This window comes from Chiloscyllium plagiosum, unplaced genomic scaffold, assembly GCF_037043375.1.
Source record: "Chiloscyllium plagiosum isolate Xiang-an unplaced genomic scaffold, Cpla_swu_hap1 HiC_scaffold_2, whole genome shotgun sequence".
In the NCBI taxonomy this organism is placed as follows: Eukaryota; Metazoa; Chordata; class Chondrichthyes; order Orectolobiformes; family Hemiscylliidae; genus Chiloscyllium; species Chiloscyllium plagiosum.
Genome location: NW_028270140.1, coordinates 31698657 through 31714507, shown reverse-complemented (window position 1 = coordinate 31714507; position 15851 = coordinate 31698657). Strand labels below are relative to the sequence as shown.

The following is a 15851-nucleotide window of genomic DNA, read 5'->3' as shown; positions in this document are numbered from 1 at the left end:
CAGCTGTCTCCCTCTTTAGAACATTCTGCACCCTCAGACATCCTCGATCCTGGGCACCAGAGAGGCAACCCACCATTCTGATTTTTTGCTGCTGGCCACAGAATTCGGACTAGAGAGTCCCCAAACAGAATTGATCTCTTGGAACCCGGTGTACACCTCATTGCATTACAGCCAGTTTCGACACCAGAAACTTGGCTGTTCATGCCACATTCCGTTGAGAATCCATCACCCCCTACATTTTTCAAATTAGCATACTTGTTTGAAATGGAGATTGCCATATAAGACTCCTGTACTACCTGCCTACCTCTCTTACCTTTCCTGGAGTTAACCTATTAATGTGACTGTATCTGCTTTTTTCTCTTCCTATAGCTGCTATCAAATCACATCCTCTTGCTCTTGCAAATTCCTCGTTGCCTCTAACAGTTGCTCCAACCAATCTATTAGATCTGATAGGATTCGCAACCAACGGCATTTATTGCAGATATAATCCTCAATAACTCGTAAAAACTCTCCCAAAACTCCCACATCTGACAAGAGCAGCATATCACTCTACTAAAGGCCATTTTTTGCTTCTTCCAATCTGCAGACCCAGAAAATACCTCAATTCTGCATCAATTCTTAGGAAACATAGTATGACCTGCATGCTCATCCCTACAGCTCCTCTACAAAACACTGCTCCAGGCTAACAATTCTTATGACTTATATTTTTAAGTTTAATCAAGAAATATACCTGAATAAAACATATAATCAAGAATGAACCCACTCTTCACTACTGTAGACTCCCCAAGGCCACACAAAACTTTTCACTTATCTGTCTCTGTGCTGTGACCTCTCCCAAACAGGTTCCTCAAAGATCAGTTGTGAATCTCACTGTTTGTTAATTTTCCCAGACTCACTCCAGTTTCCAGCGATACATGAATTCAAACAGCAAAGGCAGTAACTGCGCAGGTTCACCTGTTGTGCATCAGTTCCTAGTGTGGGTTTCTTCCTCTCTCTCCTGCACAGACCAATTGCTGCCTTTGTCTGTTCCTCTCCCTTTAAAAGTGCCATTGTTTTGACTTTTATTCCCCTCCAAAGTTCCAAAACAATGCAACAGCATATAAAACCGTAATCGCTGCTCCTGGAATTCAAGGAAATCACATCCAACATCTAAAATATCTCAAAAAGGAGCAGCCTGTTACAGTCAGAAATTTTTCCCATCCTCCTCTTGGATTACCAAGAATCCAGGAGGGTCTGGCTCTAATTTTTTTAAGACCATAATCCTGGTCCTATATGTCCTAACGAGCACGTAGAGCACTTTTCTTCACCTATCTGATCAGCTTGTCTCAATATCTTGACTTACCCATAGATTTCTTCATCCTCTGGACTAGGGCGTAGAAATTTCTTAGGAGCTCTCACAACTGGTTCTTCTACTTTAGAGACTGTTAAAAGAAACCATTAAGAGACAAAAATACATTGTATTAAAAATTCATCTGCAAATATTTCAAAAACACCATAAAGGCCCCTCCAGCTTCTTCTGAAAGGTCGAGAGCAAAGTGCCGATTTAGAGATTAGGAAATGATGATACAGAGCACAAGAACCTAAAAGCACCTCGTTTAGCAATTTCCATCAGTGCTCCCAATTTGTACAACTGGAAAGCAGAAGGTGATACAATGAAACAACACAGAAGGCAGTGAGGCAGCCATCATGTCTGCATCAATTCTTAGGAAACATAGTATGACCTGCATGCTCATCCCTACAGCTCTGCAACTTCTTATTCCTCTGTCAACTACTCATCAAACTTCCTTCAGAAGGTCACTAATTAATTTGCTTCCAGCACCCTTTCACATTACAGATCATAACATTCTGACTGTGTGAAGAAACAGCTCTCGACTGTCCTGCTCATGAAAACTGTTTGGCCATAATACCAGCTTGTAGCAAGTCTTCAAAATTAATTTTCTCCTTAAACTGCTCTAAAGATTTTTTTTCCCCAAATGTGAGTGAACGTGGGGAAAGAAAGCAGCAATGTTTTATAGAACATTCACGAACATTATACCCAGAGACAGGTCCTTGGCTCACTGTCTGATGATACTTCACCCTGAATCATCATCTTTGTTGTTTTAGAGTCAGTGGTGTCCTGCCTTTGCCTTTTAGGGCAGAGTGAGGAGACAGCCCTGAGGCCTCACCTTGACTGGGAGTCAAACATTGTTGGCATTAAATGTGACCCATGCATCGAGCTCACCAGCCTCCTCATACATCAGCAGCAATATCATTAAAGTCAATGAACTGGAACCAGGCATTCGAGTCCTCCTGACTTTGTGGTGTAGAATCCTCATTTAAACAGTGAGGAAGTGAAAGTTGCTACAATCCCAAAGGATCTTCAGCTTTGTCTAACCTGAACATCTCACGTCTCAAGGTTGAGAAGGCACAGCCTGCAGAGTGAGCTCAACCAGTACAGGCACTGAATCCATATTGTTGACATCGCTATCAAGAACCAGCAGATTGAGTTAATTGACCTGCATTTAAACTATACAGATACACAGCCCTTCCCAACTAACTTGGGATGTCAGTGTTGTGCCTACCTCTGTAGTCATCCTCATCTAGCTCTTCCTTCTCAGAGTCAACAGCAGCAGGCAAATCACTCTTTGTTGCAAATGGAGTGGGCATGGCTCCCATTCGTGCCAATCTATGGGCAGGCTCCTCTCGAGAACTGAACAAAAACAGTTACAAATAACCAACCACAAGAAAGAGTTATCCAAAGAGTTAGAAGAACTCAATTGACAACAAACAAACAGAGAGGAGAGAAATAAACAAACCGTCACTGTTAAAAACAGAAAAGACTCATTATTCAGGTGGCATCTGTTTATTAAAATGATCAGACATGAGGAGGGAAGCAAGATCATAAAAGATTAACTGGAATTACAAAAATTCCATCTGCCTCTTTGCAAGGTGAATAGAACTGGTCATTTGAGGGGCAAGTCAGATAAATACATAGGAGAGAAACCAATGCCAGGGAATCTTGAGAGAATGGGAGCAGGCTCTTGTAGGCCACAAGACCAGCAGATAGCCTGCATTCTGTGCTCTAAACACGGTCACACATTAAAAATTAAAGTAGATTTGTGTTGCAAAAAAAAAAACCAATTCCTGTCAGCCATCATACATCTTGAATCGGACTTCTTGTCATTGCCTTTTCTCGGTAGCAGTTTCATGCAATCAGGATTGCTTCGATAATTAAAAACTCTGTTTATTTCGGGACCAGTCTAGATATGTTAAAACACACAACTTTCTTTTCAGCATTATTCAAATACATGTTGCTGAAGTTTTTCATCTTGCACACAATCAGGACCACAAGAGATTGTTGCAATTGCCTTGATATGCAAGATAAAAGGAGTCAACAACATGCCTCCCTTTGCTATAATATCCAAAAAAAATGCTTTTATTTTTAAAGCGAAAAGAATTAAGTCAACCAGCAGTAAAAAGTACCTTTTCTTGTCAACAATTCTTCCTGAAGAATGAGAGGAAACATCTGAAGGTGGTGATCTCCTTTCTTCTGGAGGTGGTGAATAGGAGGGGTTTGATTCAATTTCAGAAATATCTAAACCAAAACAGATAATTTTTTAAGAACTATATACACCACTTCCTTAAATACACCATGCGTGATCAATATAAACACAAACAGAAGGTCAGTTGGATAGTGTTTACACTAGTATCCTAGAATCAAAGAATCCCTACAGCATGGGAGTAAGCCATTTGACCCACCGAGTCCACACCAACCCTCTGAAGAGAGTTACACCCATACCCATCTTTTGTAATCCTGCATTTCCTATTGCTACCTCACCCAGCCTGCGCATCCCTGGACACCATGGGCAATGTAGCATCGCCAATCGACTGTCTGTGTCTGTCTCTGTGTCTGTGTCTCAGACTGGGAGGAGTGTGCCGTGGGTCAGTATCATACTGAAACAGACTGGGACTATGTGTGTGTCAACCGGAGCACCCAGAGAAAACCAATGCAGACTCCAGACAGAATCACTGGAGGGTGGAATTGACGTGACAGTGCTAACCACTGTGCCACACTAAAATCATACATTAGAGTGTATACATTAGGAGAAGTGCAGGAATACCAAATTTCAAGTGACTGAAACAATTTCTACCACAAGGGATTGTTGAGCGAGGTGCCATTTTTGTATTTGTCCTGATGAGTGCAAGGTGAAAAGTTTCTGCAACATTCCTCTCTTCAGTAAGATTTTAAACAAGCAATTAAAAATGAAATCTGGGGCCTCAGAATACTAACCCAGTGATTCCACCACGACACCATCATCTCCCCATTCGAACAAGAGAATTCAGGTGGGAAGAGTGCGAGCGGGAGGTATAAGTGAGCAACAGATTATCCCCAATCATTGACGTTTTTTTATTTTTGACCAGGGTGTCTCAATTAAACAGATATTGACAAGTCTACACTGTAAAACACAAGTGACATTATGCTATCATTATTGCAGCAACACAAGTTTAACTTGGAAAGCACTCCATTTTGTGCTGACGCAGTACAAATAGAGCTTTCTCAAATATTCTGTAGAGCTTGTCATAAAGTCAGAGTGTCATTCAGCACAGAAACAGACCCCTCAATCCATCTTGTCCATGCCGATCAAGTTTCCCTAACTAAACTTGTGCCACTTGCTTGTGTTAGGCCCAGATCTCTGTAAACTTCTCCTATTCATGTGCCTGTCCAACTGTCTCTTAAATGTTGTAACTGTACCTGTATCTAGTACTTCCTCTGCCAGTTCATTCCACATACGAACCACACTGACAGAAAAGGTTGCCCCTCAGGTCCTTTTTAAAAATCGCTCTCCTCTCAGGTTAAAAATAGTTTTGAACTTCCCCATTCTAGGGAAAAGATCTTTGTTATTCATCTGGTCTATGCCCCTCATGATTTTACAAACCTCTAAAGGTCACCCCTCAACCTATGTTCCAGTGAAATAAGTCCCAGCTTATCCAGCCTCTCCTTATAACTCAATCCCTCCAGTCATGGCAACATCCAAGGTAAATCTTGTCTGAACCCTCTGCAATTTAGTAATATCCGTCCTATATCAGGGCAACCGTAACTCCAAAAGGTGGGCTTACCAATGTCCTGTACAACCTCAATATAACGCCCCGACTCCTATACTTAATGGTCCAAGTAATGAAGGCAAGCATACTAAATGATCCTTAACCATCGTCTACCTGCAATGCAACTTTTAAAGAACTGTGTACCTAAATCCCCAGTGGTTTCCAGTTGACAACACTACTACTCAGGGCCCGACCATTAATTGTAAAAGTCCTGCCCTTGTTTGTTGTAGCAAAATACAATAGCTTGCATTTATCCAAATTAAATTCCATCAGCCACTCCCCTCAGGCCATCGACTCAATTGATCAAAATCCCTTTATAACTTTCGACATCCTTCTTGACGGTTGACTATACTGCCAATCAATCCTCATAACTAAAGTTTCTCATTCCTGGAAGTGTTCTTGTAAATAATTTATCCACTCTCCCAATGCATTCACATTTGGAGGTAGCAGAGAACAATGATATAAAAAGCAAAAGGTAGTGGTGAAGTAGTCAAACTAAACTGCACTCAGACTCTGCACAGCTCACCCATTTGAAAGCTGAAATACAGTTTTGTCAGACAGTTTGATACCCTACCATTCTGGTCAATAAGCAGAAACACTAAATAGGCTGGGGAAGGGTGGTAGGGGCTCTTCTCTACAGTGGGAGGATCTGACAGAGGTTTTAAAAATTATCAAGGGTTTAACAGAACTAATGGACAGACGACAGTTCCACTTCTTGTGGAGACCAGAACTAGAGACTATCAATAAATAGTCATCACTATTCAATCCAAGAGGGAAAGCAGGAGAAAACTCTTTATTCAGAGTGTGTTGAGGAAGGGGTGGCTGAGGCAAATAGCATTTGCCGGATAAGCATGAGGGAAGAAAGGAATGGGAGGATGTGCTGATACAGTGAGATTAAAAAGGGTGGGATGGAAGCTAACGTGAAGTACAAATACCAGCATGAACCATTTTCAGTGTTGTACATTCTTTGTGGCAATAGAAATTTCAACAATCAGATAAGGAAATAATTTCATTCTTTAAAGTGAATTCACCAGCTGGATTTATTGACTAGAACAAGGTAATGGTCGCACAAATTAGAAACAAAAAAAAAATTAAATGTTTCTTGTCTTCTATCCTTATTGGGTATGCAAGCATTTAAACTGGTTATTTCATGAAGACTTCTTCTAACTGCCTATATTTTAAGCACAGCAATGAAACAAACACTGAGCGACTGGAAATCTTTCTTACCTACATTACCAAAAATGCTACACTTGCAAGGCAGCAAGATAGTAAACAATGCTAATCAAAAATATATTTGAGGAAATGTTATTTCCATGACCAAATCAGTAACCAATAAAGTAGGAACCAAATATTTCAAAACAACAAAAATCAGTTTTTGGGACATTTCCTGTAGCGTGAAGCTAAACAATTGTTTAGCTAATAATGGAAAGGAATTTTTGTTATTAGTCTAAAAAGAATTGAGGGGGAAATATATTTGCTGTATAATACTTTTGAGAGTTGGAAAAAGTCCCAGAAGTCACCAAATGGAATTCCTAGAGCAATAAAAAGTTAGTTGTTGCCTGCCGTATTTATTGATAATTAAAAAGGTCACTAAATGACAAAGGAGAAAAGATACTGGATATGCCTTTAGGACTGTTTTCCAGATCAGTACATTTTTAGTTCAGAATTAGAATTTCATTTGGAGGTCCAGATCTGCATGAAGTGAGGAAGTAGGCATGGCAAGAGGATGAACATGAAAACCATAATCTTCAGAACTAACAAAAGAACTGAAAGGGAAGAGGTTTCAAATATAGACAACCACAAAACAAATGGTTTAAAAAAAAGGGAGATGCAGTTGCACATTATCCACAGTTAGAATTCTTTAAAGAAGAAATTCCAATAAGATTTTAAAAAAAAGGTGAAACCAAAAATTACAGCGCCAGAGACCCGGGTTGAATTCCCACCTCAGGCAACTGTGTGGAGTTTGCACATTCTCCCCGTGTCTGCGCGGGTTTCCTCCGGGTGCTCTGGTTTCCTCCCACAGTCCAAAGATGTGCAGGTTAGGTGAACTGGCCATGCTAAATTGCCCACAGTGTTCGGTGAAGGGGTAAATGTAGGGGAATGGGAATGGGTCTGGGTGGGTTGCTCTTCGGAGAGTCGGTGTGGACTTGTTGGTCCGAAGGGCCTGTTTCCACACTGAAAGTAATCTAATCTAATAATTAAAATCTACACCACCACTTACGCCCATTTGGCACATTTGTTATGAAGGTGTAGAGTTGTACTGTACCTTTAAAAGGGAGAGAGGAAGCTAGCAAGGACTGACTGAAAGCACAGTGTCCTGAACAGGGTAAAAACTTAACACTTGGTCAAAACAAATAACAAACAAATTCAAGTTCAGCCAGTTTAAATTGTGCCCCAGATACTAAAATCCAACCAGATTTGAATTTTACTATTTGGGATGGTATCAAAGCAATGAAATGATCTGATGTGTTGTGGTATAAAACCAGACATTTTGAACAGTTAGGAGGAGAACTGCCAAGAAAACCAACAAGTATAGATGCATGCCAAATAGCTGCCTGAAAGGTGCCTGTTCATATGAAAGACCTGGGGAAGCAGAATACTGAAGACAAGACAACAGAGAAAAATCTGCAGAGGAAGATACAAAGAGAAGATTCAACAGCTAGCTGGTTTTGAAGCTGGAGTTTTTTTGTAGCTCTTAAATCGTTTTTTTTAAAAAAGACCAGTATTGTAGAGTGTGAGGTAAAAGATAGGTTTAAGAGAAAGGAGTTGTAAATAATTGATTAATGTTTTGGACTTAAAGAATAAAATTGTTAATTTTTACTTTAGTGAATTCTGGGATAGTTGAAATTTAACAGATTACAGCGAGAGGTGAGTTTCTCTGTCTGTCAGGTTTAAATTAGCAGAGGGGTGTACCCAGTGTTATTTACATTAAAAGTAACAGTTTTAACATAAAATATTCTGATGTTTTTCAGAGAAGTGGTACCAAACAAAATCAGACAAAACCACTGCAATATTGTAACAGATGCTTCAACATTCATTGGTGTTTGAGGTTTCTTTGTGTCTGTCTGTTAACTCATGTCTGTCCTGTGTGTTACTTGTCAAGCCAGAAACTAACTAAATTAAAACAGGCAGCTAGAAACAAGAACAGACATTTTAAAAGCACTGTTGGTCTGATCTCTGCACAACATGAGCCAGTGACCAGTACAAGGTGAAAAAGAAACATCCTTAGTATGTGAGGGTACTGCCAGGGCTAGAGGTATAAAGGAGTTTCTTTTTTAGTACACAGTTTGGTGATCCAAGAGGATACTAAAATTATAACAGGCTTTCAAAAATGAGTAAACTAATTCCACTAATTAACAGCTTGCAATTAGAAGACAAATTGATTAGGGTGAAGAAACATGAAGAGAGCGGTTGTAGGAATGTGTATTCTCTACACAAAGAATGTTAAGGTGCATGGCAAGCTAGCAGAAACAAGTTCCACAAGAGCTTTTTGAAAAGCTGAACAGTCAAAAATGAAGGGCATGGGACCAAATAACTCCTGTTTATGCAACTACAATCGTGTTTTTTTGGTGGGGGAGGTGGGCGGGGGGAAAGGAGGAGGAGGGTTGGTTGAGTTTTAAAAGTGCTGCTTAAAACAAATATTTGATATTTAATATCATTCTTATACAAATCTGAAACAATAAATGGAGAACAAGTTTAATTTTTAATACCGTATCTTAAAAACATCCAAACAGTCCTTTCTTTAGATCTATAACATACTGCATTTATACGTGCATGGATTTAGTCTTTTATTTTTGTGCTTTCTGAAGAAAGTTGTTTGACAAACTAGTGTTTGAAAGCAGGTAAGCAGATACAATGCCTGCCATGGGTAAGATGGAACTGAAATTCAGATTGCAGATGATCGAGCCAAGAATGTGTACTGATGCAACTCTTATTGGTCACCAGAAGCTGATTGGCCAGTGGATGAATGACTGTTACCAATGGCAGAGACCTTACCAATAACTGTGCTTGCGTCGCAGGAGGCTGAGCAGCTTGGAGCTGGAGGCAGAGCATGAGCGCATGTGACAGAGAGAGACAGAGTGCAAGTGAGTGAGTGCGTGAGGAGAGAGGGAGAGGGAGAGGGAGAGGGAGAGGGAGAGGGAGAGGGAGAGGGAGAGGGAGAGGGAGAGGGAGAGGGAGAGGGAGAGGGAGAGGGAGAGGGAGAGGGAGAGGGAGAAACTAGTATGCAGATATTCTCCCAGCCCTGCAAACAAAACCTCAACTCAAACCTGAAGAAAACCCTGTTACCTTTCCTGGTATCAACTGCTGTGCACTGACTTTTGAATTGATAAATCAGAGGCAGAGATATTTTCTAAGTGAATCAGTCAGCAGTTCTTACAAACAAGTGAAAGCTTCCAGAGAAAGACACATCTGAACAATGAAGGGGTCTGGCTAGCTGAGAGTGGATCATTTCAACACTGGAACCAGGGAGCAAAAACCAACTTGAACCAACTTCCTGGTTTCTCTACTCCAGAAAAAATATTCTCCTTACTTGTTTATTTGTATAAGGAGGGAGCTTATAAGGAGATTAGAGATTTACTTAATGTTATATGACAGTGATTTATACCCCTGTACACTAGTTACTTGTAATAGCCAGAAACCCAGTCAGTGCTTCCTATCAAACTTGGGTTGAAAAAAAAAATCAGGGAAATTTGAGTAGTGTATACTTTAAAAACAACTTTTTTATATTTGGTGCAACTCCAGAATTGAAAAGGCTCAATTAACAGTGTGCTACATAAGGTACCTTCACCATTAAAATGTTTAAGGCACTTCGCAAGAACAATGTACAAAATAAAACAAAGAAATTCTGGCACTGAAGAGTGGGACAGGCAGCCAAAGAGGTAGAACTACAGGAGCATCGAGAGACACCAAGGGAACTCCAAAACCCCGGGCTGCCAACTATTAAAAAAAATTAGTAATACACAGAAAATTCTGATCTGAAAGATCAGACAGATCAGGGGATTGTAGGAAACATGAAGAGAAGAAAGAAGGGATCTGAACACGAGGAAGAGAACCTTAAACCATTGCTGCATTCCTGAAGCATGTAAGTCAGTGTAAGTATTCCATGTAAGTCAGTGAGCACAGGATGGTGCCGAGTGAATGAGGCATTTATAGAAATAACAGTCTCACCTTCAGGATCAGAATCACTATCATCCATGGGCGGGATGCTGATCAATGTTTGTTTACTGTCTCTTTGGACAACAAGCTGTAGCTTCCCTCGTGATCTTTCAATCAATTTCCGGGCATCTGCCAGGGACATGTTTTCAGTCACTGTCCCATTGATCTGTAAGAAACAAAAATAAAATGAAGCTGATCACTATAACATTCCCAGATTTGTTATACAGATGTTGGATATTGATGGAATAACATACGTTAGACAAGTTAAGAAATTATTGAATTATTGCACATTAATTATCCATTAAACTCATAGTAGAATGTTACTAGATAAATGCCTAATTAATGATATAATGATTTTTACCACAGCACAAATCAATTTCTCCAGACTAGAAAGGCAAACATTTTAAATTGTTCAATCACAATAGTACATGCAGTAAATCTTGAGATTTATTAAAACGTTTTAAATTTTGATAAAGTTTTTCTTTTAGGGGTATGCTTTGTGGCAAAGATAATTTAGTGCAGACTGGAGTGAGTGGGAGACCTATCTGCCTCTTTTTGGAAAGCCCCACCAAACAAAATGGCTCTCAGATTGTTAAGTGATCCAGCCATGGGACCAAGATCCCAGAGGATTGAAGGTCCACCCAACAACAGCAGCCAGCCAGACACCAGCAGCTTTGCTGGATGCCAGTGACACTGGGTAAGCAGTGACTGCTGCTGGTTCATACAGTTAGTCAAGGTCCACTATCATTGCTGGATGCCAGGTCACAGGGAGAAATGAAGGCAGTAGGAAAGGGCTGAAGTATTGATAGAAACATTGGGTTATTCTCAGCAGCTGACCTTTGTCCCATCGTCCTGCTGCCCGTGCCTGGGGCAGCATGGTGGCTCAATGGTTAGCACTGCTGGCCCACAGCACCAAGTTAGATTTCAGCCTCAGGAAACTGTGTGTGGAGTTTGCACATTCTCCCAGTGTCTACGCAAGTTTCCTCCGGTTTCCTCCCACAATCCAAAGATGTGCAGGTTAGGTGAATTGGCCATGCTAAGTTGCCCATAGTGTTCAGGGCAGTGTAAGTTAGGTGTGCTAGTCAGGGGTAAATATAAAGGATAGGGAATGGGTCTCGGTGGGTTACGCTGAGGGTCCATGTGAGCTCTTTGGGCTGAAGGGCCTGTTTCCACACTGTAGTAATTCTAATTCTAATTAGAATTCTGCCCAGAATGCCTATGAATGAACAACCTGCCCGAAGCCCTACAAGCAACCCTGCATGGATTTGTTCATCATAATACCAGTGGTAATGGGGTGAGCTCCATTACATGAATACCAACTGCCTTGGCATTCACATTGCAAACTTAAAATCCCACCTCTCTGCACTCCTGCCCAACATACATGGGATATAGGGGGCATTAGGTTCCACCTTTTGTTCTTTTATTCTCTCACTATCCAATCTTGCTTCCTCTTTTTATTCCCGATTTCTCTCTATCCACCTGATTTTCAGCTCAATCCTCAAATCTCATTGGTTAAGGAGATAGACTGATGACCCAGTCATTCACCAAGGTCCTCTAAGTTCTTGCCACACATTATCAGCTCTCACTCCCAGCTGTTACACTGCAAAACATTGTGTGTTGAAATAAACTGACAAGACACATTGAGATATTTCCCAGTACAGCATGATCTGACCCTTCAGTTTTGCAAGCCATGCCAATAAGACAGACACTGCTGCATATGGAAATTTATTATGGGAATAAACAACATGAATAAATTATATTAAGACCATAAGACACAGAAGTAGGCCATTCAGCCCATTATGTCCACAGGTATGAGATCATACCTGATCAGATAATCCTTTCCAGCCTTATCCCCATAATCCTCAATTCCCTTTTGGATTAAAACATCTCTCAATTTTGAATACACTCAAGAACCCAACCTCGACAGATGAAGAGTTCCACAGATTCACCACTCTTGAAAAGAGATTCTTCACCTCTCTTAAAATTGGTAACCCCCTTAACATTGAATTGGCAGGACAGAAGGAACTCATTTTTCTGCTAATGTTGTGAACATCAAATGTAAAGTGCAATGGAAAATGCGAATATAATTAGATGCTACTAAGTATCGCAAGACATGAATACTAGAACAAGTGAGGGGAGAGCGAAACAGACATCAAGAATTAAAATAGAAAATTGTTTGAATGGACTTGAAAACACTATGCGAATTGCTATTGTACTAATTCCAAGAACACTCTCAAAAATCACTAAATACCAAAAAAGGCAACAACCACAATTTTAAAGATTACTTTTCAATGTTAAAAGGACGATATACTTTCAGTTCTCTTCACTCCGGAAGAGCAGAATAATTGGGACTGTTTTCTTTCGAAAGTGAACCCTAATGCGTGACCTCACGGGAGTCTTCGAATTATGACAGGGGAAACAAATGGAAGATGTTGTGTTTTATCTTGCGGAGAAGGGAGGAGGGGCAATAATTATACAAGATAGTTACTGATAAATCCAATAGGTCATACAAGAGAAAACAAAAACTGCCACCCAAGGAGTGGTGAGAATTTCCCCACAAGGTGTAGTGAAGGCAACTGACATTGTCTTCTCTAACTTCACATTGATCACAAGTGGAGAGGAATGCTATTGGTTGGAGATGAAGAGAGTGGGAGGAAAGATTCCTGGGGAAAAAAAACCTTGCATGGATCAGCTGGGGCAAATGGCCTGTATATATTGAAAAAATTCAATGAAATTCAGAAGCAAAGCCCATTTTCCACAAAATTAAAAAAAAAAGATTTTCCAAACTTAAACTTGCCTTGAGAACAATGTCACCTTCTTCTAAGTTTCCATCCTTTGCTGCCAAGCCACTTCCAGTCATCTCTTTAATGAAAATCTGGCTGCCCAAGCGAAGGCCATATTCTATTGGATACAGTTGAGAAAGGTTTAACATAATAAAACAAAGACGGCAGATGCTGGAGATCTGAAACAAAAATAGAAATTGCTGGCCAAACCCAGGTCTGGCAGCATCTGTTAGAATATATTGTAATTGAATGTTACGTTGATGTTATGTTGTCCAAGTGCACTTTTTGTTCTAACCGCCAATAAAGCAGACAGACATCGAGAGATCCACTTATGGAGAAAGTTTATTAGAAATCATTCTAAATCTCTCTCTCCCTACAATCAGTTTGTTCTAGATTGCTCCATCTCTCCAAAGGTTTCAAACTCAAAACTACTATTTTGCTTATTAAAATAAAACTGCATATTAACACTTTGATATGACACCTTCCCTTCAATTGTTTTGTTATTCACTCATGGGATGTGGGGGTCACTAGCCGACCAGCATTTATCATCCATCCCTAGTTGCCCTGGAAAAAGGTGGTTGGGATCTGCCTTCTTGAACCGCTGCAGTCCACATGTTCTAGGTAGACTCTCAATGCACTTAGGGAGGGAATTCCAGGATTTTTACCCAGTAACAGTGAAGGACAAAGGGTGCTTAACGGTCTGGTATGGAAACTACAGAAAGTTGAATGCACAGCCCAGACCATCAGAAAAGTCAACCTCACGTCCATGGAGTCCATTTCCCACCCCAGTAATGCTCTCTTCCATCAGGCAGAAGCTTGAACACACATACCAAAGTTCAAGAACTACTTTTTTCCTGTAGACATTCAGCTGCTGAATGGACTTTCTAAACTTCAAATAATGTTAATCGTGTTAATGTTGATCTTACTTTGTGCACCTCCTGTGCGGTTATAGCCTGTCTATGCCTCAGTCTAAACACCTTATGATTAGTAAATTGTTGTTTACTATGATCTGCCTGAAAAATGTGTTGCTGGAAAAGCACAGCAGGTCAGGCAGCATCCAAGGAGCAGGAGAATCGACGTTTCGGGCATAAGCACTTCTTCAGGAATGAGGAGGGTGTGCCAAGTACTGCTCGCAAAACGAAGCATTTCATTGTACTTTAGGCACATGTATTAGGCCACTGTTGGAATATTGCGTGCAATTCTGGTCTCCTTCTTATCGGAAAGATGTTGTGAAACCTGAAAGGGTTCAGAAAAGATTTACAAGGATGTTGCCAGGGTTGGAGGATCTGAGCTACAGGGAGAGGCTGAACAGGCTGGGGCTGTTTGCCCTGGAGCGTCGGAAGCTGAGGGGTGACCTTATAGAGGTTTACAAAATTGAGGGGCATGGATAGGATAAATAGACAAAGTCTTTTCCCTGGGGTCGGGAAGTCCAGAATTAGAGGGCATAGGTTTAGGGTGAGAGGGGAAAGATATAAAAGAGACAGAAGGGGCAACTTTTCAACGCAGAGGGTGGTACGTGTATGGAATGAGCTGCCAGAGCAAGTGGTGGAAGCTGGTACAACTGCAACATTTAAGAGGCATTTGGATGGGTATATGAGTAGGAAGCGTTCGGAGGGATATGGGCCAGGTGCTGGCAGGTGGGATTAGATTGGGTTGGGATATCTGGTTGGCATGGACAGGTTGGACTGAAGGGTCTGTTTCCATGCTATACATCTCTATGACTATGTAATTACAATGTATCACATCAAATATATTTCCAAGACAAGAGGGTGAGTGGCTTGCAGGGGAACTTGTAGGTGGTGATAATTGTCCTTGTTCTTCTAGATGGAAGTAGTTGTGGGTTGGGAAGGTGCTGTCTAAAGTTCCTTGGTGAATTTCTACAGTATGTCTTGTAGACAGTACACACTGCTGTTAATATGTATTAGTGGTGGAGGGATTGGATATTTGAGGAAGTAGTGCCAATCAAGCAGCTGCGTTGTTCTGGATAGTATCAATTTGAGTGTTGTTGGAGCTTCACTCAGGCAAGTGGAGAGTATCGCATCACATTCCGGTCTTAGGCCTTGTAGATAATGGACAGCTTTTTGGGAGAAGTGGGTACTGCAGATGCTAGAGATTTGAGTCAAGATTAGAATGGTGCTGGAAAAGCACAGCAGGTCAGGCAGCATCTGAGGAGCAGGAAAATCGATGTTTCGGGCAAAAGCCCTTCATCCAGCAGCACTCTAATCTTGACAGCTTTTGGGGAGTCAGGTGGCGAGCCTCTGACCTGCTCTTGACCATCCATATAAATACAGTGTTTATCAGTTGAGTTTCTGGTCAATGGTAACTCCCGGGACATTGATAGTGGGGGTTTCACTGATTGAAACACCACTGAATGTCAAAAGGGAAAAAAAATGGTTAAGACTAAAATTGGGCCCTGGAAGACAGAAACAGGGGAATATATTACAGGGAACAAAGAAATGGCAGAAGAATCGAATTGGTACTTCAGATCTGTGTTCACTGGGGAAGACACAAGCAATCTCCCGGAGGTAACAGTGGCTGAAGGACCTGAACTTAAGGGAATTTATATTTGCCAGGAATTGGTATTGGAGAGACTGTTAGGTCTGAAGGTTGATAACTCCCCGGGGCCTGATGGTCTACATCCCAGAGTACTGAAGGAGGTGGTTTGAGAAATCGTGGATGCTTTGGTGATTATTTTCGATAGATTCAGGATCAGTTCCTGCGCATTGGAGGGTGGCTAATGTTGTACCACTTTTTAAGAAAGGTGGGAGAGAGAAAGCAGGAAATTATAGACCAGTTAGTCTGACCTCAGTGGTGGGAAAGATGTTGGAG

The 15851-nt window shown here is 41.0% G+C and overlaps 1 protein-coding gene across 4 annotated transcripts in view; it reads right to left on the bottom strand.

Annotated features, from left to right (window-relative positions):
• Positions 1-15851, bottom strand: part of tjp2a (tight junction protein 2a (zona occludens 2)) — a 141603-nt gene that overhangs the window by 39342 nt on the left and 86410 nt on the right. For all 4 annotated transcript variants that reach the window (XM_043716825.2, XM_043716815.2, XM_087995710.1 and 1 more), the window contains exons 6-10: positions 13037-13140; positions 10252-10405; positions 3463-3574; positions 2562-2689; positions 1343-1421 (exon numbers count right to left, since the gene is read on the bottom strand). In XM_043716825.2, the coding sequence (XP_043572760.2) occupies positions 1343-1421; positions 2562-2689; positions 3463-3574; positions 10252-10405; positions 13037-13140 (577 nt within the window). The remainder of the gene's footprint in view (positions 1-1342; positions 1422-2561; positions 2690-3462; positions 3575-10251; positions 10406-13036; positions 13141-15851) is intronic.